The sequence below is a fragment of the Chiloscyllium punctatum genome, chromosome 24 (genome assembly GCF_047496795.1).
Source record: "Chiloscyllium punctatum isolate Juve2018m chromosome 24, sChiPun1.3, whole genome shotgun sequence".
Taxonomy (NCBI): domain Eukaryota; kingdom Metazoa; phylum Chordata; class Chondrichthyes; order Orectolobiformes; family Hemiscylliidae; genus Chiloscyllium; species Chiloscyllium punctatum.
This window is the reverse complement of record NC_092762.1, coordinates 36,695,021-36,722,196: the sequence shown is the minus strand read 5'-3', so window position 1 is coordinate 36,722,196 and position 27,176 is coordinate 36,695,021. Positions and strand designations below refer to the sequence as shown.

The 27,176-nt window shown below is 44.1% G+C and overlaps 1 protein-coding gene across 5 annotated transcripts in view; it reads right to left on the bottom strand.

Annotated features, from left to right (window-relative positions):
* Window positions 1–845: 845 nt before the first annotated feature.
* LOC140494454 (phospholipid phosphatase-related protein type 3-like) overlaps window positions 846–27,176 on the bottom strand; it is a 141,536-nt gene continuing 115,205 nt past the window's right edge. For all 5 annotated transcript variants that reach the window (XM_072593627.1, XM_072593630.1, XM_072593628.1 and 2 more), the window contains 3 exons: window positions 11,642–11,699; window positions 7,697–7,870; window positions 846–3,898 (listed from right to left, as the gene is read on the bottom strand). In XM_072593627.1, coding sequence (XP_072449728.1) covers window positions 2,588–3,898; window positions 7,697–7,870; window positions 11,642–11,699 — 1,543 coding nt within the window. In that variant the 3' untranslated portion in view covers window positions 846–2,587. The remainder of the gene's footprint in view (window positions 3,899–7,696; window positions 7,871–11,641; window positions 11,700–27,176) is intronic.

Below are 27,176 nucleotides of genomic sequence, written 5' to 3'. Positions count from 1 at the left end.
ATCCCTCTGTACAGTTCTGACACTGAACCCTGTGTACAGTACTGACAATGATCACTCTGTACAGTTTTGAACTGATCCCTCTGTACAGTTCAGACACTGATCCCTCTGTACAGTTCTGACACTGATCCCTCTGTACAGTTCTGACACTGATCACTCTGTACAGTTCTGACACTGATCCCTGTGTACAGTTCTGACACTGATCACTCTGTACAGTTCTGACACTGATCCCTCTGTACAGTTCTGACACTGATCCCTCTGTACAGTTCTAACACTGATCCCTCTGTACAGTTCTGACACTGATCCCTCTGTACAGTTCTGACACTGATCCCTCTGTACAGTTCTGACACTGATCCCTCTGTACAGTTCTGACACTGATCCCTGTGTACAGTTCTGACACTGATCCCTGTGTACAGTTCTGACACTGATCACTCTGTACAGTTCTGACACTGATCCCTCTGTACAGTTCTGACACTGATCCCTGTGTACAGTTCTGACACTGATCCCTGTGTACAGTTCTGACACTGATCCCTCTGTACAGTTCTGACACTGATCCCTCTGTACAGTTCTGACACTGATCCCTGTGTACAGTTCTGACACTGATCCCTCTGTACAGTTCTGACACTGATCCCTCTGTACAGTTCTGACACTGATCCCTGTGTACAGTTCTGACACTGATCCCTGTGTACAGTTCTGACACTGATCACTCTGTACAGTTCTGACACTGATCCCTCTGTACAGTTCTGACACTGATCCCTGTGTACAGTTCTGACACTGATCCCTGTGTACAGTTCTGACACTGATCCCTGTGTACAGTTCTGACACTGATCCCTGTGTACTGTTCTGACACCAATCCCACTGTACAGTTCTGACACTGATCCCTCTGTACAGTTCTGACACTGATCCCTCTGTACAGTTCTGACACTGATCCCTGTGTACAGTTCTGACACTGATCCCTCTGTACAGTTCTGACACTGATCCCTCTGTACAGTTCTGACACTGATCCCTGTGTACTGTTCTGACACCGATCCCTATATACTGTTCTGACACTGATCTCTCTGTACAGTTCTGACACTGATCACTCTGTACAGTTCTGACACCGATCCCTATATACAGTTCTGAAACTGGTCCCTCTGTACAGTCTGAGACCGATGTGAATCTTATCAGGGGAGGTGGCTGTGCAAAGGGTGTGCCATCTATTGGACAGTTTCCACTAAATGGCTGAAAACAGGTTCGATTTAGACATGTGATAATGAGGCACAGTACTGGCCTCAGGAGTTGCCTTGGCCAATCCAGCACCATAGAATTATAATGTGCAACATTCACTCAGAATCGAAAGGAAATATTCTACAGAGAACATCATTTATCATATCCAGTCTGAGTTGGTGCAGCTATGAATATGAACTCTCATATCTTATTAATATATTGCATTCCCATATATTGCTTACATTTCAAAACTGGACAATACCTGTCCTACATATTGACCAAATAGTCTGTTTGCATTATCTCAACTGTTTCACATTCTCCCAAACATTATAATCCTGTGTTGGGATTAACTCAATCTTTCTTCAATTTTGAAACAGTAATAAACTGGAAATACTTAGCAGATCAGGGAGCATCAGAAACAGCTAATGTTAATGATTTTTCCTGAAATTGTCAGAGTTTAAATGGCCTGGTAGGCGAACTCTGTTTGTCTTGCCACAGATGCTGTCAGACCAGCTGAGTTTCTCCAGCAATTGACTTCTTATTTCAGATTTCCAGCATTTACAGTATTTTACTCTTGTTCATTTCTTTCTTAGCACCATGCAGTTGCTGCTTTTTCCTGGCAGGGCATGCGAGATCACTGTGCTTGCCTGTTTACAATCATTAATCACATCAATGAAAAGATCTTAACACCCAACTAACTTGTATACAATGAAAATATCTGCAGGTTCAACCCAACACAAAGGGTTGGTACCATTTGGCACTGGTTACTGTCCGTGTCTTCTATAAAGTACAATTCCTGGCTCAGGATGCTGACCAACATATTAAACAGTCACAAGCAACAGATTACACTATTAGGGTCAACCACACAAGACACTAATCTCACTTCTTGCTTCTTTAACCATTAACCAATTTCAAACCACAGACTTAAATACAAGACTACAATTCCAAAAGGCTGGAATAGATAACAACACAAATAACATGCGGATTGAAATGGCCCATTCATCTTTGTCTCTGAAGCAATCACTTTGCTCCAAAGTGCTGTGGGACCTCTTCAGGGCAGGAAAGGTGCGAGTAAATACAACTTTTTTGAAAAAAAAGATCTGAAAAACATCATATGTAGGGCCTTGGAAGTTTCAATCTGGATCGGTATTCCCAGCTGTTCTGAGTCAAGGAAAGGCTTCAAACTGCAAACAAAATCAGTTTTGAAGAACAGAATTGTATTGCAAATGGAGGGAAAAAAAGAGATCTCCTTGCAAAGACTGTTTTATTGCTCCCATTGTTCAATGTGGGGATAAGGGATAACCAATTCTCAGCAGCTAAGCACTGTCAGGAGTTGGTATCCGGACTGTTTCAGGAACAGAATGCCCCTCTAGGAGGGTCCAGGTCAGTCTTTAAATCTCCTGTTGGCTTGAAGCTTCTTGTAGTAAGCCTCCTGGTCGCTGTCTGTGCTGGTTTCCCGTTCAGCTAGGAAAGCCGGGTTGGGTTTCCTCCTTAATGTCGAGTCCCGGCTGGAGCCGACGGTCAGGCTCTCCGAGTTGGTCTCGCTCCTCTCGGCTGCTGCCACATTGATCGTGGCAACGCTGCAGAAGCGAGTGTCTTCATGTTCCAGGTCACTGGCCGAGGATCCGGGTGACACTCCCCCAGTGCTGCCCCCACTCTTGGCGGGTCGGTAGCTCCGGTAGTCCCTGCTGAGGTCGTTCAGCTCGTAGGCCTCACCAGCCTGTGGCGACTTCCACTCCCAGGGCCCTGCGGCGCCATTGGCTGAGGAGACATGCACAACTGGGTGTGAGCCGTGGGCGTCCACTGTCACGATGCTGGATGAATCCCGGTCTGAGGGTGACTTGTACTGCGAAGACTCTGAGCTGCTGGAGGTCTCCGAGTGCCTCGGTGTTACCGTCACCGTACTCTGCTGCTTGGACATGGCGATGACCTGCATGATGCGGGGTTGGGGCTGGGCTTGGGCCTGGGGCTGGGCCCGTGGAATCCCTCCCTTCTCTGCCAGCAGCATCCACTTGGCCCGAGCTGAGTTACCTTTCGGGGAGGTGCTGACACTCGCCTGGCTTTCCTCAGGGATGTGGACCAGTTGCGAGGTGCCTGCTCTGGACTGGATCAGGACCCGTGCCCCACCTCTCTCAGTGGCCCTGGACTGCACCGTGGGGTAGAGGGAGGATGGCGCCACTTCCTCCTGCTCAAAGCTTCCGGCCCTCAGCTCCAGAGCAGCCCTCATTTGTGGCTGTGACTGGCTGATGTTAGGGTCGTGGTCCAAGGCCAGGCCATCCACCGGCCTCTGCCTCCACTGCGAGATGAGCTGCTTGGAGCGGGAGGCGTCCATGGAGACATGAATGGTCATGTGTCGGCGGGCGGCCTCATCCAGGTTCGGTGTGTTTACCCGTGGCAGCGTGTTGCTGAAGGTCACCATGTTTTCTTTGCCCATTGGGCTGCGAGGCGCCAGCAGCTCCACGTCAACACTGGCCCGTTTCAGACTGTTCAGGGAGTTCTTCTCCCGCTGTGCCAGGTGCTGCTCTAGACCTTCGAGCCTGGGCTGTGGATTCAGCTCGTCCGTGCTCAGGGACTTACTCTGCTGGTAAACCGAGTCATGGCGGAGATGAGCCAGGGGCCTAAGGCCACTCTTGGGAGAAGCTTTCACTGGGGTGGCATCATCTGAGGCCTTGAAGTTCCCCACAGCATGAAGCCCCTGTGAAAACATATATACAGGAAAAAATAAGGGGTCAGCATTATTCAACTTGTGACTGACAGTGTTTGCAACTTTGAAATTAGGCAATGCTTGTGTGGGAGATGTGAAACCATACCTTTTCTTATTGATGGAAGTTGTGAGGTGCTTATCCCAATTACCTTAAAAATGTATAAATACACAAGAAACTGTTGCAAAACTTGGCTTCTGCACTGACTGTGGTTCAAGAGACAAAGTCATTATTTCATCGAATTATTAAAGTGTGGAAGCAGGCCATTTGGCTGATCGAGATCACACTGACCCTCTGAAAAACATCCCACCCAGAACCATTCCCCTACCTTACACCCATAACCCTGCTTTTCCCATGGCTAATCCACCAAGCCTGCACATCCCTAGACACTATGGTCAACTTACCACAGCCAACACAACTAACTTGCATGACTTTAGATTGTGGGGTGAAACCAGAGCACCAGGAGGAAACCCACACAGACACTGGGTGAACGTGCAAACTCCACACAGACAGTCACTCGAGGGTGGAATCAAACCTGGGGTCTCTAGTGCTGTGAGGCAGCAGCGCTGACCACTAAGCCACTGTGCTGTCCCTAGCTTAAAAATGTTTTGCTTAATTGAGACATTTTAGAGACCATTGGATGATTATTTTGATAAAAATAGCATGCAAGGGGCTGGGGAAAAATCAGAAGATCGGCACTAAGCAATAACATTCATTTAAGGAACTGGTACAGGCACGATGGACCGAATGGCCTCCTTCTGCACTGTAACACTGGTGATTCTGACAGTGAGAAAATGGTTTAACAGGGTACATAGAGAGGAATAATTTCCTCTAGTGGAGGGAGTCCAGAATAAAAGGGCTCCTTGATTTTCCAGCTGGAATTACACAGTTTGGGAATGAAATCAGAACGTTCTTCTCTGGGAAATCTGGAATTCTCACCCTTAAAGAAGGTAATAGACAGATTTTTAATTAGCAATGGACTGAATGATTGTGTGAAATGGGCAGGAAAGTGGAGATGAGGCCGGGGTGAGATCAGCCATGATCACATGAAATGATAGAGCAGGCTCGAGTGGCGAAATGGCCTACTCCTGCTCACTGTTCTTTTGTAAAAGATTGTAGGTGCAGATGGCCCCTTGAAACGTTCCATGAGACCTAATGAAATATGAACAGGAGTATAGGCTGCCTGGTCTCCCAAACCTGCTCTGGCATCCCACAGCAGCATAGCTGATTCGACATCCCTCACTGCCACTTTTCCACAGTTTCCTCGTAACCCTCGATTCCTGACTGATTAAGAATCTCTCTACCTCAACCTTAATTGTGTTCCAACATGTAGATAATTGATTTGTGAATCGACTTTAAGAATTGAACACATGGGGGTTCCACGGTGGCTCAGTGGTTAGCACTGATGCCTCATAGCACCAGCCACCCAGGTTCGATTCTGGCCTCGGGTGACTGTCTGTGTGGAGTTTGCACGTTTTCCTGTGTCTACGTGGGCTTCCTCCCACAGTCCAAAGATATGCAGGTTAGGTGGATTGGCCATGCTAAACAGCCATAGTGTTCAGGAATGTGCAGGCTAGGTAGGTTAGCCACGGGAAATGCAGGGTTACAGGGATGGGGTGAGTCTGGGTGGGATGCTCTTTGGACTCAATAAGCTGAATGGCCTGCTTCCCTACTGTAGGGATTCTATTTGCAACCCAGTGACTGCATCAGTGACTCATTGGTCGTGTTCATAAAAACTACAGGACAGCTCAAATGGGAAATTCGAAAATAATAGTAGACTGGCACAATTTGCAAGTGCTATTCTGAGGGTGGGAATGAAGTGAAGGTGTTGAGGCAGAGAAGAGAAAGCCTTACTCTTTAATTGACTTTGCTAAACATGTCTTGGAAGAGCACATTCCTATCCCTGGTTAACTAAAATAAGAACAATTTCACCTCTAATATAATGACTATATTTCCTAACAGTATAAAAAAGGACCTAACGGGAAACATTTTCATGCATAGGGTGGTGTGTGTATGAAATGAGCTTCCAGAGGAAGTGATGGTGGCTAGTACAATTACAACATTTAAAAGGCATCTGGATGGGTATCTGAATAGGAAGGGTTCAGAGGGATATGGGCCATGTGTTGGCAAAAGGGTTTGGATTAGGTTTGGATATCTGGTCAGCAAGGACAAGTTGGACCAAAGGGTCTGTATGTGTGCTGTACTTCTCTATGACTCGATGTGGTGGGACATAAATATTGTTAAAATGCGTCTTTTCATAACTGATGCACAACAGAAAAGATACATCACTTGCAGGCAAAACTGGAAGGACATTAAGTCTGATTGTGATAATTTGATTGTGAAGGAGTGAAGCCGAGATTTGGAATATACGTACTTTAATGATCAGATACATTTCCATTAATGTCTTTTGATGCCCAATTAGTCAGAATCGTTGGTTGTAGGGGAGACAGTGTCCACATTTTGATGTTTTGTATTGATTTGACAGAGTTGGAAAATGCCTTGATCATGAACAATCAGTCAAACAGCCTGAAGGTGGGTTAATACACAACATTAACCCAATAAGGACATAGCTATAAATTGGACAAAAAAGATCAATTGGCCTGTAAATAGTGGCACATAGTCTCGATATTGATTGGCCCCTGGGGCAACTCCATGGACCATTATCACTAACTATGCGCACTATCATTAGTGGCACTCTGATGGTAATCAATTCAAAGTTTACTTTTCAGCTTCGTTGGGCAGGTCTTACAAATGGGGCTTCTCCTGATTGGGGTTACTGCCTTTTGCTTTGTTTGATATCAGCCATTTCTCAATGGAAAACAACCTTTTCCTAGCTGCCATCAGTTCTGAGGATGTGTCACTGGACCTGAACCTTTAACTCCAATTTCTCTCCACAGATGATGCCAGACCTGCTGAGTTTTTCCAGCAATTTGTTGTTGTTTCTGCCATCCAGTATCTGGAGTTCCTTCGAGTTCTCAGCAGGTAGGGGTCTCCTTCTCAGCCTGAAGATAATGTGTTCAAGTCTCACTCCAGAGACTTCAGCACATGACCTAGGCTGACATTTCCATAAAATGCCACTTTTTGAATGAGCTATAAATCAAGAACAAATCTGGCCTCTCCAATAAACCTGAAAGCTCTAATGTCAGGATTTGAAAGAGAGCAAAGAGGCTGCTTTGGTATCCTGGTATTCTTTGGTATTCTATCACAATATAGAATCCCCATGGTAGGGAATGAGGCCATTCAGCCCATTGAGTCTGTACCAACTCTCCAAAAGGCATCCCAACCCAGACCCAGTTTTTGACCCTATCACCATAACCTTGTACGTATTTCCCATGGCCAATTCACCCAAACCACACATCTTTGGACAATGGGAGGAAACTGAATCACCAGGAGGAAACCCACACAGACACAGGGAGAATGTGCAAACTCCATACAGACAGTCACCCAAGGCTAGAATCGAACCTGGGTCCCTGGTGCGGTGATGCAGCAGTGCTAACCACTGAGCCACCATGCCGCAAGTCCAGAGATCTTGAAAGAGGCTGTATAAATGCTAAGTTTTTCCTCCACTTTAGATGTTCTTTAGTTTTTCCATTGAAATTACAGAGGGATGAACATGCTCAGAGGGCCGACTTGATGTCCCACTGTAACTTTGGCAGGGGCCCATTACTGACAGAGTGAGAGACGTCTTGCAGACATTCACCATCCCCAGGTACATTTTTCTCCTCGTCATTAGCACAATACAGTATTTACATGAGTATGTGATAGGCTTGGCCTATCACTTAATCACTCACCAGGTACGCAGCAATTCCTGCCCCAAAGACAAAGCCCACATATACATCGATGGGGTGGCTCCTGTATTGTGTAATCTGTGTCAGGCCACAAATACCTGCAGCAATTGCAAAGGCAAACACCAGCATTGGCTTCAGGAGTTTGGTGCAGTCGGATATCGTTGAGTTAAAGTACATCTGAAAAATAAATATGGGAAAGATTTTGTTCAGTCCTTTGTTGACAAGTTCCATCTTTCAGTCAAGTTGTGGCTGATCTGCATCTCAATTCCATTTGCATGTCCGAGCTTCATATCCCTTGATATCCCAGTTTGTCTGACATCTATCGATCCAGTCTTGAAAGCCCAAATGCCCCAGCACTACTCATTTTTAGTGAAGGGAATTTCTCATTCCTAACATGTTTCTGTGTGAAAAATGTGCTTCCTTACTGTCTTCCTATTTAGCTGAGCAATAATGTTAAGATTATGACCTGTTCTTCTTGCTTCTGCCCTCACAGAAAATTCCTCCAAATCGACACAAAAAAATCCTTTTCATGTTGTAAGTACTTTGATCAGATTGGCCCTCAACCTTCAAGTCCCTTAAGAATACGAGCCAAATGTAGACACTCCCAACTTAACCTCCCAAGCCCAAGGTACAAGGAGGAACGGTGGCTGGGGTGGCACGGTGGTTCAATGGTTAGCATCTCACAGTGCCAGGGACACAGGTTCGATTCCAGCCCCAGTTGTCTGCCTGTGTGGAGTTTGCACATTTTCTACATGTCTCCATGGGTTTCCTCCCACAGTTCAAAGATGTGCAGGTCAGGTGAATTGGCCATGCTAAATTGCTCAGAGTGTTAGGTGCATTAGTCAGAGGGAAATGGGTCTGAGTGGGTTACTTTTTAGAGGGTCAATGTGGACTTGTTGGGCTGAAGGGCCTATTTCCTACACTAAGCTGTGACAAAGCTAAGCTTAAATCCATCTCCTTCTGACACACCTGCAGCAATGCCCAGTTCAGTGAGACTGTGCTTAATCGATTCCACTTCAAACGAATCGCAGAGTTTCACTCACAATTGGCTCTATTACTACTAAACAGGGGAAAGAAAACAGTAAAAAATACTTGGAAGTAGAGTCATAGAAGTCCACAGAATTGAAACAAGCCCTTCAGCCCAACGTCCCTATGCTGCCCAATTTCACAATTAAACTGGCCCCATTTGACTGAGTTTGGTCCATATCCCTCCATATCTATCCCATCCATGAACATGTTTAAATGTTTCTTAAGTGACATACTGGTCATAATGGCCCTTCACTTTGAAACAGGTAAGATGAGTTCAACCAGTATCTCTCATTCACTAGTTTCACTGGCTTTTCCTTCTGGGCTCCTAAACCAAGATCCTGGAAACCTTCCTCCTTCCCATCTCCATGCTAGGTCTTGGAGATATTGCCCAAACACAGAGTGTAATTTTCACATGTATAGTTAAGCTCTCTCTCACCACCCTTTCTCTTGATTCCTCCACTGTTGTTAAATTATCAGATTGGTTATTCGACATGCTGCAATGGATGAGAAGAGATCTTCTCAAGTAATAATGGGAATTACAAAGCTGCTGCCTTGCGTTCCCAATCCAAATTATGTTCCCTAGCTGTCAACTCTATCCTTAGGCCTTCTTGTAACAGTCTGATAATAAATCAGACTATTTGTAACCTGGGTGTTATGTTTGATCCTGCCACAAAGTAACCAACCAACCACATATCCACGCTGTCAGTAAGAGCACCTATTTTCACTGTGTAACATTATCTTTTTCATATATGCTTGATCTAACTGCAGACTGAAATCTTCATTCACACCTTTACCTTTACACTTACTAATTCCAATCACCACTTGGTTACTTTCCAGTCAGGCAGCATCCGAGGAGCAGGGGAATCGATGTTTCAAGCAAAAGCTCTTCAACAGGAATTCCTGATGAAGAGCTTATGCTTGAAACATCGACTCTCCTGCTCCTCGGATGCTGCCTGACTGACTGTACTTTTCCAGCACCACACTATAAGACCATAAGACATAGGAGTGGAAGTAAGGCCATTCGGCCCATCGAGTCCACTCTGCCATTCGATCATGGCTGCTGGGCACTTCAACTCCACTTACCCACATTCTCCCCGTAGCCCTTAATTCCCCGGGACAACAAGAATCTATCAATCTCTGTCTTGAAGACATTTAGCGTCCGGGCCTCCACTGCACTCTGCGGCAATGAATTCCACAAGCCCACCACTGTCTGGCTGAAGAAATGTCTCCGCATTTCTGTTCTGAATTTACCCCCTCTAATTCTAAGGCTGTGTCCACGGGTACTAGTCTCCTCACCTAACGGAAACAATTTCCTAGCATCCACCCTTTCCAAGCCATGTTTTATCTTGTACGTCTCTATTAAGTCTCCCCTTAATCTTCTAAACTCCAATGAATACAATCCCAAGACCCTCAGCCGTTCCTCATATGTTAGGCCTACCATTCCAGGGATCATCAGTGTGAATCTCCGCTGGACACGTTCCAGTGCCAGTATGTCCTTCCTGAGGTGTTGGGACCAAAACTGGACACAGTACTCCAAATGGGGCCTAACTCTTTGACTCTGATCTCCAGCATCTGCAGTCCTCACTTTCTCCCAGTCATTCAAATCTCTGCTGTCTGCATTTTTACTCACACCAAGTCTGAATCACTGATTGCCTGATATTGACTTACATTAACTCCTGGTCAGCAGTGTTCTGGTCTTAAAATGCATACCTTCTTTTCAAACCCCTGTGTAATTTTGTCCTCCCTATCTCTGTAATCCACCTACAACATTCAACTTATCTGCACTTGTCTGATGTTAGTCTCTTGCACATCCCTAGTTTTAAAATCACTCCATCATTGGTGGCAAAGTCTGGAATACCCTCCTTCTTCCTACTTTTCTTTCCTCTTTAAAGAAGTTCCTTAAATTCCAACCGCTTGAGCAAATGTTTACCCACCTAACTTTATATCGCCTCATGAATTGGGCTTATATTTTACTTTATAATGCTTCTGCAAAGTGCTTTAGGACATTTTGTCATGTTATCGACACTCAATAAATATAAAATTATTGTTGTGTTGGTTTCACTCTGGTGAACCCTGGCTGTTCCCTGTTCCGACACTAATCTGTCCTTTCTAAAGGTGCAGTATTCCAGAGTCTGGCCAAATAGTACAGGGAATGACAGTTGATGAAAGCCAACTATGAAATAATCACAGAATCTCCACAATGTGGAAGCAGGTCATTTGGCCTACTGAGTCCATACTGACCCTCCGAAGAGGAACTGCCATCCCTACCCTATCCTTGTAACCCTGCATTTCCCATGGCTAACCCACCTAGCCTGCATACCTCTGGACACTATGGGCAATTTAGCATGGCCAATCCACCATAACTGGTACATCCTTGGACAGTGGGAAATATATACACAGGGAGAATTTGCAAGCTCCACACAGACAATTGTTTGAGGCTGGAACTGAACCCATGTCCTTGGTTAGGGAGCAGTGCTAACCACTGAGGCACCAGTTTTTAATCCACCTAGTCTGTACATTCATGGATACTTCACTAATCTGATCACTCCACCCTGGGGCTATGCTATTGCATTATTACAGTGTTGACACATGTCTGAGCTCAAAACCTTGGGACTATTTAAGGAGTTGGCCAATACTTCTGTGCTGAGGGAATCCTTGAGATCTGAAACTTTACAGCATGGATTGGGAGTGGTCAGATGAAATATTGTGAGAATGTCTGGCAATAGAGAAATTCTACTGAAGTGAGAGAGGATGATGAGACTATAAGAGCTTAGAGAAGTCTGAGACGTTCAGTTTCTTATGTAAAGTGAAAGTAATTAATTCTATAGGAATTAGGATGAAAGTAAATGTTAGAATTGTATAGTAAAGTTTCCTCATTCCCATTGGCAGATTGTTCAGCGTTGGAGGTGAGGCACTCACCGAGATGTAGACTGCAGCGAAGGCGGAGATTGTTGCATGCTGGGAAGGGAAGCTTTTCCTGTGGAACAAACAGAAATTGGTATTATACACTCAAGAAGCACTCTGTTGCCTGTTAGTATACCTCTCCAGTCTGCAATTCTTCCCCTTCATTTATATAAATGATTTGGATGAGAAGCTAGGAGCTTAATAAGATTACAGATGACACCAAAATTGGTGGCTCAAAAATAGATTGCTGGAAAAGCTCAGCAAGTCTGGCATCATCTGTGGCGACAGATCAAAGTTAACATTTCGGATCCAATGACCCTTCCTCAGAACTGGATTGGTGGCATAGTGGACAATGAAGAAGGCTATCTAAGATAACAAAGGGAAATTCGACCAATGAACTGAGGAGTGGCAGACGAAATTTAATTTGGATAGATACAAGGTGTTACATTTTGATAAAATGAACAAAGGCAAGACTTATACAGTTAATGGTAGGACTTATACAGTTAAGGGTTGTGTTGTGACCAAGGGGTACAAGTACATAGCTCCTTGAAAGTTATGTCTCAGGTAGATGGTTAAGAAGGCATTTAGCACCCTTGCCTTCAGAGCTTGGATCACTGAGTACGGGAGTTTGGACGTCATGTTGCCGTTGTACAGGACATTGGTGAGACTACTTTTACAATATTGCGTGCAGTTCTGGTTACCCTGCTATGAGATGGATATTATTAAATTGGAGCGGGTTCAAAAGGATTCACAAGGATGTTGCTGTAACTGGAGCATTTTAGTGATAGGGAGAGGCTGAATAGGCTGGGATTATTTTCCCTCATTGTAGGAGGTTGAGAGGTGACCTTATAGAGATTTATAAAATCATGAGGGGCTTAGATAAAGTGAATATAAAGGTTTATTCCCTGGGATAGGAGAGTTTAAGACGTAGGAGTATATTTTTAAGCTGGGAGAAGAAAGATTTAAAGGGACTTGAAGGGTAACTTTTTCACACACAGGATGGTTCATGTCTCCTTTTGTGAGGAAGGATGCTCTTGCTCTCAAGGGAGTACAGCGAAGGTTTACCAGGCTGATCCCGGGGATGGCGGGACTGACCTATGAAGAGAGATTGACTCGGTTAGGATCGTTTTTCCTAGAGTTCAGACGAGAGATGGGGGAATCTCATAGAGATTTAATAAAATTCTAACTGGACGAGACAGGGTAGATGCAGTGACGATGTTCCCGATGGTGGGTGTGTCCAGAGCCAGGGGTCACAGTCTGAGGATTCGGGTGGACTATTTAGGACGGACATAAGGAGACATTTCTTCACCCAAAGAAGATGAGCCTATGGAATTCATTACCACAGGAAGTAGTTGATGCCAAAGTATTGAATGTATTCAAAAGATGGCTAGATATAGCACTCGGGGTGAATGGGATCAAAGGTTATGGGAAGAAAGCAGGATTAGGCTGTTGAGTTGGATGATCAGCCATGATCGTCATGAATGGCAGAGCAGGCTCGAAGGGCTGAATGGCCTTCACCTACTCCTATCCTCTATATGTGAAATGAACTTCCTGAGGAAGTGGTGGATGCATTTATTTAAAAGACACTTGGACAGGTACATGAACAGGAAAGGTTTCAATGGATATGGGCCAAATGCAGGCGAGTGAGACTACTTTAGGTCAGCATGGATGAGTTGGACTGAAGGGTCTATTTCTGTGCTACATGACTCTGACTCTTCACTCCCTGTCAATGTCTAAATATTATATATCATGTTGCACGTCCATTCAATATAACAAAGGAGAAGGTGAAGTGGGGTTTCACTCTAGTTATAACAGTGTTCTGTTCCCAGTGCTGTTAAACTGAGTGATCTGGGTCATTGACTGTGACCAGGCTGTCCATGAATTCCAGTAAGATTTTACTTGCAGCAGGTAATAGTTACGATGAATTCTGCTTCTAACATTGACTTTGCCCCCAGTAATACAGCCAGAGAATCATAGAGATGTACAGTAATGAAGCAGACCCTTCAGTCCAACTTGCCCATGCCAACCAGATATCCTAAATTAATCTAGTCCCATTTGCTAGCACCTGACCCAAATCCTTTAAACCCTTCCTATTCATATACCCAAACAGATATCTTTTAAATGTTGCAATTGTACCAGCCTCCACCACTTCCTCCGGCAGCTCATTCCATAAATGCACCACCCTCTGTGTGAAAAAGTTGCCTTTTTATATCTTTCCCCTCTCACTTTAAACCTATGCCCTCTACTTCTGGACTCCCCAAACCCAGGGAGAAGTCCTTGTCTATTTACCCTATCCATGTCCCTCCTGGCTTTATAAACCTCTGTAAGGTCACCCCTCTGCATCTGATGCTCCGGGGAAAATAGCTCTGGGCTTTTTAGCCTCTCCCTATAGCTCAAACCCTCCGATGCCCTTGTAAATTTTTTCTGAACCCTTTCCTTCCGATAGGAAGGAGACCAGAATTACACAATATTCTTGAAGTGGCCTAACCAATGTCCTGTACAGCCACAACATTATCTCCCAATTTTTATACTCAATGCACTGACCAATAAAGGAAAGCATACCTTCTTCACTATCCTATCTACCTGAGACTCCACTTTCAAGGAACTATGATCCTGCCCTCCAAGATCTCTTTGTTCAGCAACACTCCCCAGGACCTTACCATTAAATGTATAAACCCTGCCCTGTTTGCCTTTCCAAAATGCACCACCTCACATTTATCTAAATTAAACTCCTTCTGCCACTCCTTGGCTCATTGGCCCATCTGAACAAGATCCCTTTGTACTCTGAGGTAACCTTCTTCGCTGTCCACTACACCTCCAATTTTGGTGTCATCTGCAAACTTACCAACCATACCTATGTTCACATCCAAATCATTTATTTAAATGACGAAAAGCAGTGGACCCAGCAGGTCCTCCAGCACCTGCAGTCCTTTGCTTTCTATTATCCTTGCTTGGAGCCCACACACAGTATCATGGCCCCAGTATGAGCTTGAGCACATCGGGCCCTCCCAGAACCCAAACATGAGGCCCTGTTGTACCCTGCCCAAGGCCCTGTTTGTGGGTAACCTGGAACTCCAGGTTCAAGAGTTACTCCAGCTCTTGGGTTCTGAGGAAAGATCACTGAATCTGAAATGTTAACTCTGATTTCTCTTCACAGATGCTGCCAGACCTGCTGAACTTTGTCATCAACTGCTGTTTTTGCTTCTGAAACATTGCTGCTGGTTTCTCAAACTGGCCCAGGCCACATTCCATAATGGCTAAGACATCTCCCTGCTCCTTTAAATTCTTAAATTTCAGGGAGGACTCATCAGGGAGGAAAAACACTTCACCAGCGATTTAGCTCAAAAAGATATCTTCAAATGATTTCCTTTATTGAGTTAGAGCACTGAATTGTAGTTATGTGGAAGCCTGACAAGTGTGTGGAGGAATCAGCACTACCCTGGGGCGGTTAAACATTGAGCACATTCACTGAGTAATGTTACACTGACCTCTGTGACCATGACTGTAGCTCAGCATATATGTACACTAATGGAGTTTTCATTGTTACCGCTTTCATTTTGGCTGAATGAGAACTCAAAAGGAAATCAATTTTCTTTCTTAATACAGGCCCTGTTCTCTGCCAAATTGCTGACTCAGCCTGAATGTGAAAACAGCTAGCAGTGTATATGATAATTAAACTGCTGGCTTGTATTCGCAAATGGAATGATTACTATTCATACTGAAGTAAGGCTGGATCTCACTGCCAAATAGAAACAAGAGAACAGATGTGGGCTCCAAATGAGATGACACAAAACACCAATTAAATAGGTCACAAAGCAAAGGATTCTCGATCAATCTCAAATGTCTCTTATTAGGTGGCCTGAATATCTTATTAGGTGGCCATGTAGGTCAGTCCATTATTCAACATTGCAGGTCAGTGGCCTCTACTCTGAATTGATCTGACCAAATCTCTTCCAATGTTGTCCATTGCGCAATGTTTGAACACTTACTTTTCTGTAGCTTCTACCTCCCCTCACGATCTTATGAGTTCATCCTGACCATAAGATCCACTTGCTGTTCCATCAACCCTATTGCCAACAAACTACTGACCACCTATCAACACTTTCCTCCTGCATCTCATTTTGTTAAACGTTCAATCTTTCACATATTATTCATCTCCCCTTAAACTGTGCCATCATCATTACCATCAGCTGACATAAGAACATACGAAATAGGAGCAGGAGTAGGCCGTCTGGCCCATCGAACCCTCACCGCCATTTAGGAAGATCATGGCTGTTTTTTTTGTGACCTCAACTCAACTTACCCGCTCCCCCCTCAATTCCTTTACCCCAAGTCCAAACTCAATTTCCTCTCTAGAGGCCTTGTTATTATTTCCTAAATCCTTATTTACCTTTCCCATATACCCCTGCAACCCCAGCGGGTTCCTAGCCGCTGTCACTGTATTGAATTGACTTTTATCAGAAATAAGTCAAAGCTCTACGTCAACTTCACCTGGTGCAATCCCTCCAAAGTCTTCTGTTCGCTGCACTGCAGGTCGGTATCCTGTTCTGGCTACCAGGCATTTCTCCAGCCAAATGTTGGAAAAACGGAAGCCATTTTTCTTGAGTCTTACTTCAATGGAGCCATTCACTCCTGCTTCCTGGTAATTTTCTAAGACTGAATCAAACCATTCCGGTCCTGGCATTTAACTGAGATGAGCCCATTGACAAGAGCAGAAAAATACAGCACAACAGACCCTTTGGTCCAACCAGTCCATGCTGAACATAGTCCCAAACTCCTGCTCCTGGCACATATCCCTCCAAACCTTTCCTATTCATGTATCTATCCAAATGTCTTTTAAATATTGTAACTGTGCCCACATCCACCACTTCCTCAGGAAGTTCATTCCACATTTCTGTGTAAAAAAAAAAATTGCCTTTCATGTCTTTTTTAAATCTCTCTCCTCTCACCTTAAAAATGTGCACTCTAATCTTGAAATTTCCCATCCTAAGAAAAACTACCATTAATTCTATCTATACCTCTCAGTATTTTATAAACTTCTATCAGGTTGCCTCTCAACCTTTGAGCTGCAGTGAAGAAAGTCTATCCTATCCAGCCTTTCTTTATAACTCAAACCTTGTTTGTTACAGTAAAATGCAATACAGTATCCAGATTGAACTCCATCTGCCATTTTTCAGCATGCTGACCCAGTTGATCCCTTTGTAATCTAAGAAAACCTTCTTCAGTGTCTACTGTGCCACCTATTTTGGTGTCGACAGCAGATTTACTAACCATGCCTACTATATTCTCATATGTAAATGACAAACAAAGGAGAAATCAGAACCGATCCCGAGGGAAAGATGCTCCAGTCCGAAAAGCAACCCTCCACCATTGCTGTGTCCTGCCATTAAGCCAATTATGTATCCAACTGGCAAGCTCACCCTATATCCCATGTGACCTCACTTTACAAATTAATCTATCATGCGGAACCCTGTCAAAAGCCTTACTAAAACCCAAATAAACAACGTCCACTGCACTGCATCCATCAATCTTTTTGGTAACTTTCTCAAAAATATTCATAAAAAACATAATTCCATTTCCATAATATCACATACCTCCAGCCTGCCTTTGCTCACTTGTAATTGAAGCCCTTGTTCATCCCTCTGTTGCCTTTGCATTCTAATGTATTCTTGGGCTGGCCTCCTAATCCAGACCTATCTGAACCTCTGCTCTCCTTACCTTTCCTGAAACTCAGTCCTGCTGTAGTTGCGTAGTGGTAATATCACTTGAGTAGTAAGTGAGAAACCCAGACTAATGTCCTGGAAATGTGGGTTTGAATCCCACCATTATGGTGGGGATGTGAATTAAACGAAAACCTGGAACATAAACCTGGCTGAAGCAATTCCTCCTCATGTCGGTTCTAAATGGTCATCCCTTCACTATGAGGCTGTGCCCTCAGATCCTAATCTCTCCCACTGGTGGAAACATCACAGCCAATGTGTAGCTATTGTGATTACTGCAAACACTCATTGGGTTCACCATTGACCTTAAGGGAAGGAAATCTGCCATCTTTACTTGGTCTGGCTTACACGTGACTTCAGACCCCATAGCAATGTAGTTGACTCTTAACTGTTGTCTGAGCTATCAGGGATGAGCAATTTAATATGAGCTTAGTCTGTGAAAGAAGAATTTTTAAAAACTCATCACTCCTAACTGACTAACGTTGACATTTGAGTCAGCAACACCAGTACTTCCATTTACTCCACCTCTGTAACCCCCTGAGATATGTAGGCAAGGACTATTCTTTCAAAGTATGAAAATATAGTGGAAATTCTTCTCATAGCAAGCTGACTACAAGTGTTAATGAGGCCAGAAAAACGCCACATCCAAAAATAATGAATGCTTCAAAACGAAACAGGGGCAAGTTCCCAATTTTCCTGCTGCACAAGACAAGTATTGAATAAGCATAACAAGCATAATGCAGATAATAAAAATAATAAGCTTGCTAAAGAATCTCAGGTTACTTGAGAAATGTTTTGCAGCTTTCTAAAATCTATCCAAGTAAGACCACAAGATGATAAAACAGAGCAGAATTAAGCCATTCGACCCACTGAGTCTTTTCTGCCATTCAATCATGGCTGTAATGTTTCTCAACCCCAATCTCTTGCCTTCTCCCAAACCTTTAATCTCCTTTCTAATCAAGACCTATCCATCTTGGTCTTAAATACACTCAATGATTTGGCCTCCACAGCTTTCTGGGGCAATGTGTTCGACAGATTTGGGCGGCACGGTGGCACAGTGGTTAGCACTGCTGCCTCACAGCGCCAGAGACCCGGGTTCAATTCCCGCCTCGGGTGACTGACTGTGTGGAGTTTGCACATTCTCCCCGTGTCTGCGTGGGTTTCCTCCGGGTGCTCCGGTTTCCTCCCACAGTCCAAAGATGTGCAGGTCAGGTGATTTGGCCATGCTAAATTGCCCGTAGTGTTAGGTAAGGGGTAGATGTAGGGGTATGGGTGGGTTGCGCTTCGGCGGGGCAGTGTGGACTTGTTGGGCCGAAGGGCCTGTTTCCACACTGTAAGTAATCTAATCTAATCTAAGATTCACCACCCTCTGGCTGAAGAAAGTCTTTCTCATCCTAGCTTTAAAGGATTGTCCCTTTATTCTGAGCCCTGGGGTCCCAGTCTCTTACATATAATTATGAAGGGAATAGGTAAGATTGCAGCAGGGAGGCTGTTCCCATTGGTGGGTGAAACTAGAACTATGAGCATCACCTCAAAATAAGCAGGAAGCAGATTTAGGACTGAGTTGAATTACAGATTCATAGAATCCCTTCAGTGTGGAAACAGGCCATTTGGCCCAACAAGTCCAAGCAGACTCTCCTACCCAGACCCATTCCCCGCATTTACCCCTGACTAATGCACCTAACCTACACATCCCTAAATACAATGGGCAATTTAGCCAATGCACCTAACCTGCACATCTTTGGATTATGGGTGGAAACCAGGGCACCCAGAGGAAACCCATGTGACACAGGGAGAATGTACAAACTCCACACAGATAGTCGTCCAAGGCTGGAGTTGAACTCAGAACCCTGGCACTGTGAGGCAGCTGTGATAACCACTGAGCTACCATGCTACCCCTCTTCTGCAGGAGAAACTTCTTCATCCAAAGGGTTGTGAATCCGTGGAATTCCCTGCTCAGTGAAGCAGTTGACGCTACCTCAGTTGAATGCTTTTATGGCAAAGAAACATTTTGAAACAGTAAAGGAATTTTGAGGTTTGTGAGCAGGTGGGTAAGTAGAGCTGAATCCACAAAAAGATCAGCCGTGATCCTATTGAACGGTGCAGCAGGCTACTCTTTCTTACGTTTGTATGTCCTCTCCTACTGGTGGAAACAACATCCCCATGTCTACTCTATCCAGTCCTCTCAGTATTTTGTAAGTTTCAAACAAATCCCCCCATATTCTTCTAAACTCCATTGAGTACAGACCCAACTGCTCCTCGTATGACAAACCCTTCACCCCGGGATCATCATCGTTAACCCCCTCTGGTCTCCCTCCAAAGTCAGCACATCTGTCTGCAGGTACAGGACCCAAAACTGCTCACAATATTCCAAATGCTTTCGAAACAGACTCAGTAATAGAGAGCAGGAGCAGCAGTAGACAGTTTAGCCCATTTCCAGTTATTTAAAACATCGCTTCTTAAAAATAATTTCTCAAAAACATTGGACAGCATTCAAGAAATAATATTTAAATAATATTTAAAATTTAAATAGGAACCTGGAAGCAAGAGTAGGCCCTTCAGCTCCTTATGCCTGTTCCACCAATCATTTCTATCATGGGGCATTGACATGTTAACCTCCCTAATTTCCATATCCCTTATGTTATAAAAATCTATTAATATCAGGTTCTGAAAGCTCCCAACTGAACTCCAAAGTTCAGTTTTTTAGGGGAGAAAATTCCAAATTTTTGGTTCCTTTTTGAGTGATTTCACTCCTAAGCTCCGATTTTCAGATAAAGTCCCCTCATTCTTGATTTCCATATGAGAAGAAATTACTTCTCTTTATCTGTCAGAGGGAATACTATAAATATCTCGATCAGATCATCCTGAATCTTCAAAACCCAAGGGAAAACAAGCCAGATTGCTGCTTTCTCTCCTCATAAATTAATGTTCCAAATCCCAGTATCATTAGCTCTTTATGAAAATAAAATATTCCAGTTGTTAAATACTTAGTCTCTTCATCCTAGATCTCAGAGGTGGTATCTCTAAGATTATAGTTTCAACACTGACTGTTCCACACCTTCCCTGCTGACTTTTTGACAGGTTGTGTGCTATAATCATTCCGTTAGATCTTTCCTCTCTGCCAAAAGAACTTAAAATTCAGGAAGAATTCAAATATATTTTAAAATACACAGCTTGATATTCTATTCACTTCATCTGGCAACCAGAACTTAATCTAATTACAGCATTTGTATTCCTCGCTGCTCTCACGTCAAGACTGAGGGTCTATAATTTGGTGTGAGTCTCTATTCTTGTCGTTAAATATTTCAATACATCACAAAATTCTAGTTTCTGCGTTTCCAAGCTGTCAGGGTACACTCTTCTCTTCGATCTGACTTATTGCTGATGGTCATGAGTTGGTGGCAGCTGAGGTTTTCCTGCTATCCTGTGTCCTCCAGTTTTGTTCAGAGGCCTCATTCCTGATGAAGGACTTTTGCTCCTTGGATGCTGCCTGACCTGCTGTACTTTTCCAGCACCACTCTAATCTTGACTCTAATCTCCAGCATCTGCAGTCCTCACTCTCGCTTAATAACAGGCTCCAGCTGTCTATGACTGGTATCTTGTGAAATTGGCCATCACTGACTGTGGACACAGGAGGAATTGCAATTGAGGAGTCGACACCACAAGGCATGCTGGATCAACTTTTGCCAAGCAGCAAATTTGGAGACAAGGGATGAGGGCAAGTCTGGTATCTGCCAAAAGAACCTCTGCATCTTCAGGCTACGGGAAGAAACTGGAGTACCCAGCAGAAATGGGAAGAACATGCAAACTCCACACAGTCAGTCACTCAAGGCTGGAACTGAACCTGGGTCCCTCGTGCTGTGAGGCAGTAATGCTAACTGAACTACCTTGCCCATGAAAGATGGACCACAAGAGGAGGAGGAAGACCCATGGACGTGTTCCCTAACACTTCAGCTACAGAGCCTGAGGCTGCCTTCAAAGTGATGAAGAGCTTTTGTCTGAAACATTGATTTTCCTGCTCCTCGGATGCTGCTTCACCTGCTGTGCTTTTCCAGCACCACTCTAATCTGCACTCTGTATCAAGTGCCCGTTTCATCCTCTGGTATCAGCGAACCATTCTTAGTTGTCACAAAGGTATACTCCTCTTTGTTTAATTCATAATATCCAAACTGCTGCATTTTAAACTTAAACTACCTGAGAATTCCATGCAAATGGTTAATGCCTATATTTATGTAATTGTGGTCACCAACCCCCCAACTTGTCCAATGTCTATCCTTTAGTCGGCAATGGATTGATTGTGGTTTTCATATGAGTGCATTCATGTGCCTTTTAATCATTCCTTTCACTTCTGAGTAGGAGGATCGAGGTTACAGGTGGACCAGGATTCACAGAGTAGATAGGCCCAACCCTCTGTGGTGATATTTTGAAATCAGTTTTTAACAAAATCACAGAAAAAAAGCGACCACCTTAAATGGGGAAAGGGTAGGCAGCAGCATCAAGTTCACCCTTTCCTGATGAAGGGCTTTTGTCCGAAATGTCAATTTTCATGCTCCTTGGATGCTGCCTGACCTGCTGTGCTTTTCCAGCACCACTTTAATCTAGACTCTGGTTTCCAGCATCTGCAGTCCTCACTTTTGCCATGGGGAAAGGGTAGGCAGCAGCATCAAGTTCACCAAAACTTTGGATCTTAATCTCTGTCTCCATCTTGATCTATGGGTGGGTTCACCCCCTCCTGAGAATTGGAGAAGGTGGTGGCCGAGGTGGGCTTTGGAGGCAGGGGGAAGGTAATTGGGTGGATAGGCATTGTGGCACAGAATCACAGAATTATTATGGTGCAGAAGGAAGGCACTGAGCCCACTATGTCTGCACTTTATTTCCTGTCTTTTCCAAAGTCCCTGCACATTCACTATTATCCAAAGAAGATCAAATTCCTTCTTGAACAGCCCAATTGAACCTGCCTCCACCACATTTCCAGACAGCATGTTGCGTACTCTACAGATACACACACTGCCTTCCCACCACCAAGTTACGGTTTGGGTAGGAAGCCCCAAGTTTGGCTTTCCTGCTCCATTGCTAATTAAAGCCCTCAAGTGGCCAATTAATGACCACTTATAGCCTTTTCATGCCAACATTACGATTAACTATGTCATGGTCTGGGTTAATGTCCAACACCAAAAAATAATGAGGAAATCCAGGACTTTATTTTTAATTCTACTGTTTTAGTCTACCTTTGCTGGGATACTCTTTGTCTTACTTTCTTTCTTTATCACTTCCTAAAGAACTTTTTAATATTGTAATTCAGACACAACCCCTGTTTCTTCATGATATCCACTAGCACTCCTTTTGACAGTTACATCATGAGTCTTTTGTTATTTAATCTCCCCGGCCTGCAACATATCACAGATTTATTTTCTTCCTGCTTTCTCCTTCCTTTCTACTGGCTTAAAACTCTTCCATTTCTACGCTGGAGAGATGGTAGTGGGGAACAATGAAATGGCTGAGGAACTGAATAACTATTTTGTATCAGTCTTTGCAGTGGAAGACAATAGTAATATCCCAAAAATTCAAGACAGTGAGGAGGCAGAGCTGGATATAGTGACCATCAGTAAGGACAAGGTTCTAGAAATCCTGAATGCCTGAAGGTGGATAAATCACCTGGACCAAATAGACTACACCCCAGAGTCCTAAGGGAAATAGCTGAAGAGGTAGTGGTGATCTTTCAGGAATCGCTAGAATCAGGGAGGGTCCCGGAGGACTGGAAAATCACTAACATGATACCCCTGTTTAAAAGGGAGAAAGGCAAAAGATGGAAAAATACAGACAAATTAGCCTAACCTTGGCCATGGGTAAAGCTCTGGAATCCATTGTGAAAGATGAGATTTCTGAATACTTAGAAGTTTATGGTAAAATAGGCCAAAGTCAGCATGGTTTCATCAAGGTGAGGTCATGCCTGACAAATCAGCTAGAATTCTTTGAGAAAGTAATGAGCTGGTTAGACCAAGGAGAGCCAATGAATGTTATCCACCTGGACTTCAAGAAGGCCTTTGATAAGGTGCCACACAGGAAGCTACTGAGTAAGATAAGGGCCCATGGTGTTTGAGGCAAGGTGCTGGCATGGATAGAAGCTTGGCTGTCTGGCAGAAAGCAGGGAGTGGGGATAAAAGGGTCCTTCTCAGGATGGCAGCCGGTGACAAGTGGTGTTCCGCAAGGCTCAGTGTTGGGACCACAACTTTTCATTTTATACATTTTCAATCTAGATGAAGGAACTGAGGGCATTCTAGCTAAATTTGCAGAAGATACAAAGATAGGTAGAGGGACAGGTAGCATAGAGGAGGCAGGAGACTGCAGAAGGATTTGGGCAGATTAGGAGAGTTGGCAAAGAAGTGGCAGATTGAGTACAACGTGGGAGAGTGTGAGGTCATGCACTTTGGTCGGCAGATTAGAGGCATGGATGATTTTCTAAATGGGAGAAAATTCAGAAGTCTGAGGCACAAAGAGACTTGGGAGTTCTAGTCCAGGATTCTGTCAAGGTAAACTTGCAGGTTGAGTCAGTAGTTAGGAAGGCAAAAACAATGATGGCATTTATTTTGACAGGACTTGAACATAAAAGCAGGGATGTACTTCTGAGGCTCTATAAAGTTCTGGTCAGGCCACATTTGGAGTATTGTGTACAGTTTTGGGCCCCATATCTCTGGAAGGATACACTGACCCTGGAGTGTGTTCAGAGAAAATTCACAAGAATGGTCCCAGGAATGAAAAGCTTAACATGAGGAATGTTTGAGGACTCAGGGTTTATACCCAATGGAATTCAGAAGGATGAAGTGGGGGGGTGGGGGTGGAATCTAATTGAAAGACATAGAATACTGAATGGCCTGGACAGAGTAGATGTTGGGAAGATGTTTCCAATCTTAGGAGAGACTAAGACCCAAGGGCATAACCTTAGCCTAAAGGGAAGACTGCTGAGAATGGAGTTAAGGAGAAACTTCTTCAGCCAGAGAGTGGTGAATCTATGTAATTCATTGCCTCGGAAGGCTCTGGAGGCCAGGTTTTGAATATATTTAAGATTGAGGGAGATAGGTTCTTAATTGTCAAGTAGATCAAGGGTTACAGGGAGAAAGTGGGAAAATGGGATTGAGAAACTTTTCAGCCATGATTGAACAGCGGAGCAGAATCACTGGGCTGTATAACCTAATTTCTGCTCCTATGTGTTACCATCTTTTAGATCATTGGCCTGGTATGTTAAATGTTTCCCTCTCGCCACAGATGTTGCCTAACTTGTGGAATAGTCCCAGCTTCTTTATCTCTTATTTTATGATTTCCAGCACATGCTTTTGGATTTGGATTTGTGGGCTTAGCTGGATTATTATTGAGAGCACTGACACAGATCTGATTAGCTCCCTTCCAAACCGTACTGATACGAGTGTACAGTTTGCTGACTCTGTTAGATTCTCAGACTGAAGGAGTGATTGAAGGAAAGATCGGGGGAGTTGTAAATTTGATAGAAAGTTGTCGAAAGATAAAGGGATTATAAATCAGTTGCAGATATGGGCGGAGAAATGGCATATGTGTTTAATACAAGTAAGAGTGAGGTGCTGCACTTTGGAAGATCAAATATTAAGGTAAAATATAAAGTTAATGGCAGGATCCTGAACAGTATTGACATACAGTGGGATTTTGGGGTTCAAGTTGGCTAAGAAAAAGAAGGAAAGGTATTGACAAGGTAGATCAAGTGAATCTTTAGAAGAGTATAAAGACAGTAGGAGTATACTTTAGAGGGAAATCAGGAGGGCAAAAATGGGACATGAGATAGCTTTGGCAAATAGAATTAAGGAGAATCCAAAGGGTTTTTACAAATACATTAAGGACAAAAGGGTAACTCTGAAGAGAATAGGACCCTTCAAGGATCAGCGAGTCGGCCTTTGTGCGCAGCTGCAGAAAATGGGTGAGATACTAAATGAATATTTTGCATCAGTATTTACTGTGGAAAAGGATATGGAAGATATAGACTGTAGGGAAATAGATGGTGACATCTTGCAAAATGTCCATATTACAGAGGAGGAAGTGCTGGATGTCTTGAAATGAGTAAAGGTGCATAAATCTCCAGGACCTGATCAGGAATACCCGAGAACTCTGTGGGAAGCGAGAGAAGTGATTGCTGGGCCTATTGCTGAGATATTTGTATCATCGATAGACACATATGAGGTGCCAGAAGACTGGGGGTTGGCTAACATGGTGCCACTGTTTAAGAAGGGTGGTAAGGACAAGCCAGGGAACTATAGACCAGTGAACCTGACGTCGGTGGTGGGCAAGTTGTTGGAGGGAATCCTGAGGGACAGGATGTACATGTATTTGGAAAGGCATGGACTGATTAGGGATAGTCAACATGGCTTTGTGCGTGGGAAATCATGTCTCACAAACTTGATTGAGTTATTTGAGGAAGTAACAAAGAGGTTTGATGAGGGCAGAGTGAAAGATGTGATCTGTACTAACTTCAGTAAGGCGTTCGACAAGGTTCCCCATGGGAGACTGATTAGGGAGGTTAGATCTCATGGAATACAGGGAGAACTAGCCATTTGGATACAGAACTGGCTCAAAGGTAGAAGACAGAGGGTGGTGGTGGAGGGTCGTTTTTCAGACTGGAGACCTGTGACCAGTGGAGTGCCACAAAGATTGGTGCTGGGCCCTCTTCTTTTTGTCATTTACATAAATGATTTGGATGCGAGCAGAAGAGGTACAGTTAGTAAGTACAGTTGCAGATGACACCAAAATTGGAGGTTTGGTGGACAGCAAAGAGGGTTACCTCAGATTACAACTGGATCTTGACCAGATGGGTCAATAGGCTGAGAAGTGGCAGATGGAGTTTAATTCAGATAAATACAAGGTGGCTGCCTTTTGGGAAAGCAAATCTTAGCAGGACTTAGACACTTAATGGTAAGGTCCTCGGGAGTGTTGCTGAACAAAGAGACCTTGGAGTGCAGGTTCATAGCTCCTTGAAGTGGAGTCGCAGGTAGATAGGATAGTGAAGAAGGTGTTTGGTATGCTTTCTTTTATTGGTCAGAGTATTGAGTACAGGAGTTGGGAGGTCATGTTGCAGCTGTACAGGACATTGATTAGACCACTTTTGGAATATTGCGTGCATTTCTGGTCTCCTTCCTATTGGAAGGATGGTGTGAAACTTGAAAGGGTTCAGAAAAAATTTACAAGGATGTTGCCAGGGTTGGAGGATTTGAGCTACAGGGAGAGGCTGAACAGGCTGGGGCTGTTTTCCCCGGATCGTCGGAGGTTGAGGGGTGACCTTATAGAGGTTTACAAAATTATGAGGGGCATGGATAGGGTAAATAGGCAAAGTCTTTTCTCTGGGGTCGGGAAGTCCAGAACTAGAGGGCTTAGGTTTAGGGCAAGAGGGGAAAGATATAAAAGAGACAGATATAACAGAGATATAACAGAGGGTGGTACGTGCATGGAATGAGCTGTCAGAGGATGTGTTGGAGGCTGGTACAATTGCAACAGTTAAGAGGCAGTTGGATGGGTATATGAACAGGAAGGGTTTGGAGGGATATGGGTCAGGTGCTGGCAGGTGGGACTAGATTGGGTTGGGATATCTGGTCGGCATGGACGGGTTGGACCGAAGAGTCTGTTTTCATGCTGTACATCTCTATGACTCTAAGTCCATAGCTTCCTGAAAGTGGCCACGCAAGTAGACAGGATGGTAAAAATGGGTGTGTGGCATGCTTCCCTTTATTGGTCGGGGAACTATGTACATGAGTCAGAATGAGCAAAGCTGGTCAGCCAGCACCCAAGGAGCAGGGTAACCAATGTTTTGAGCATAA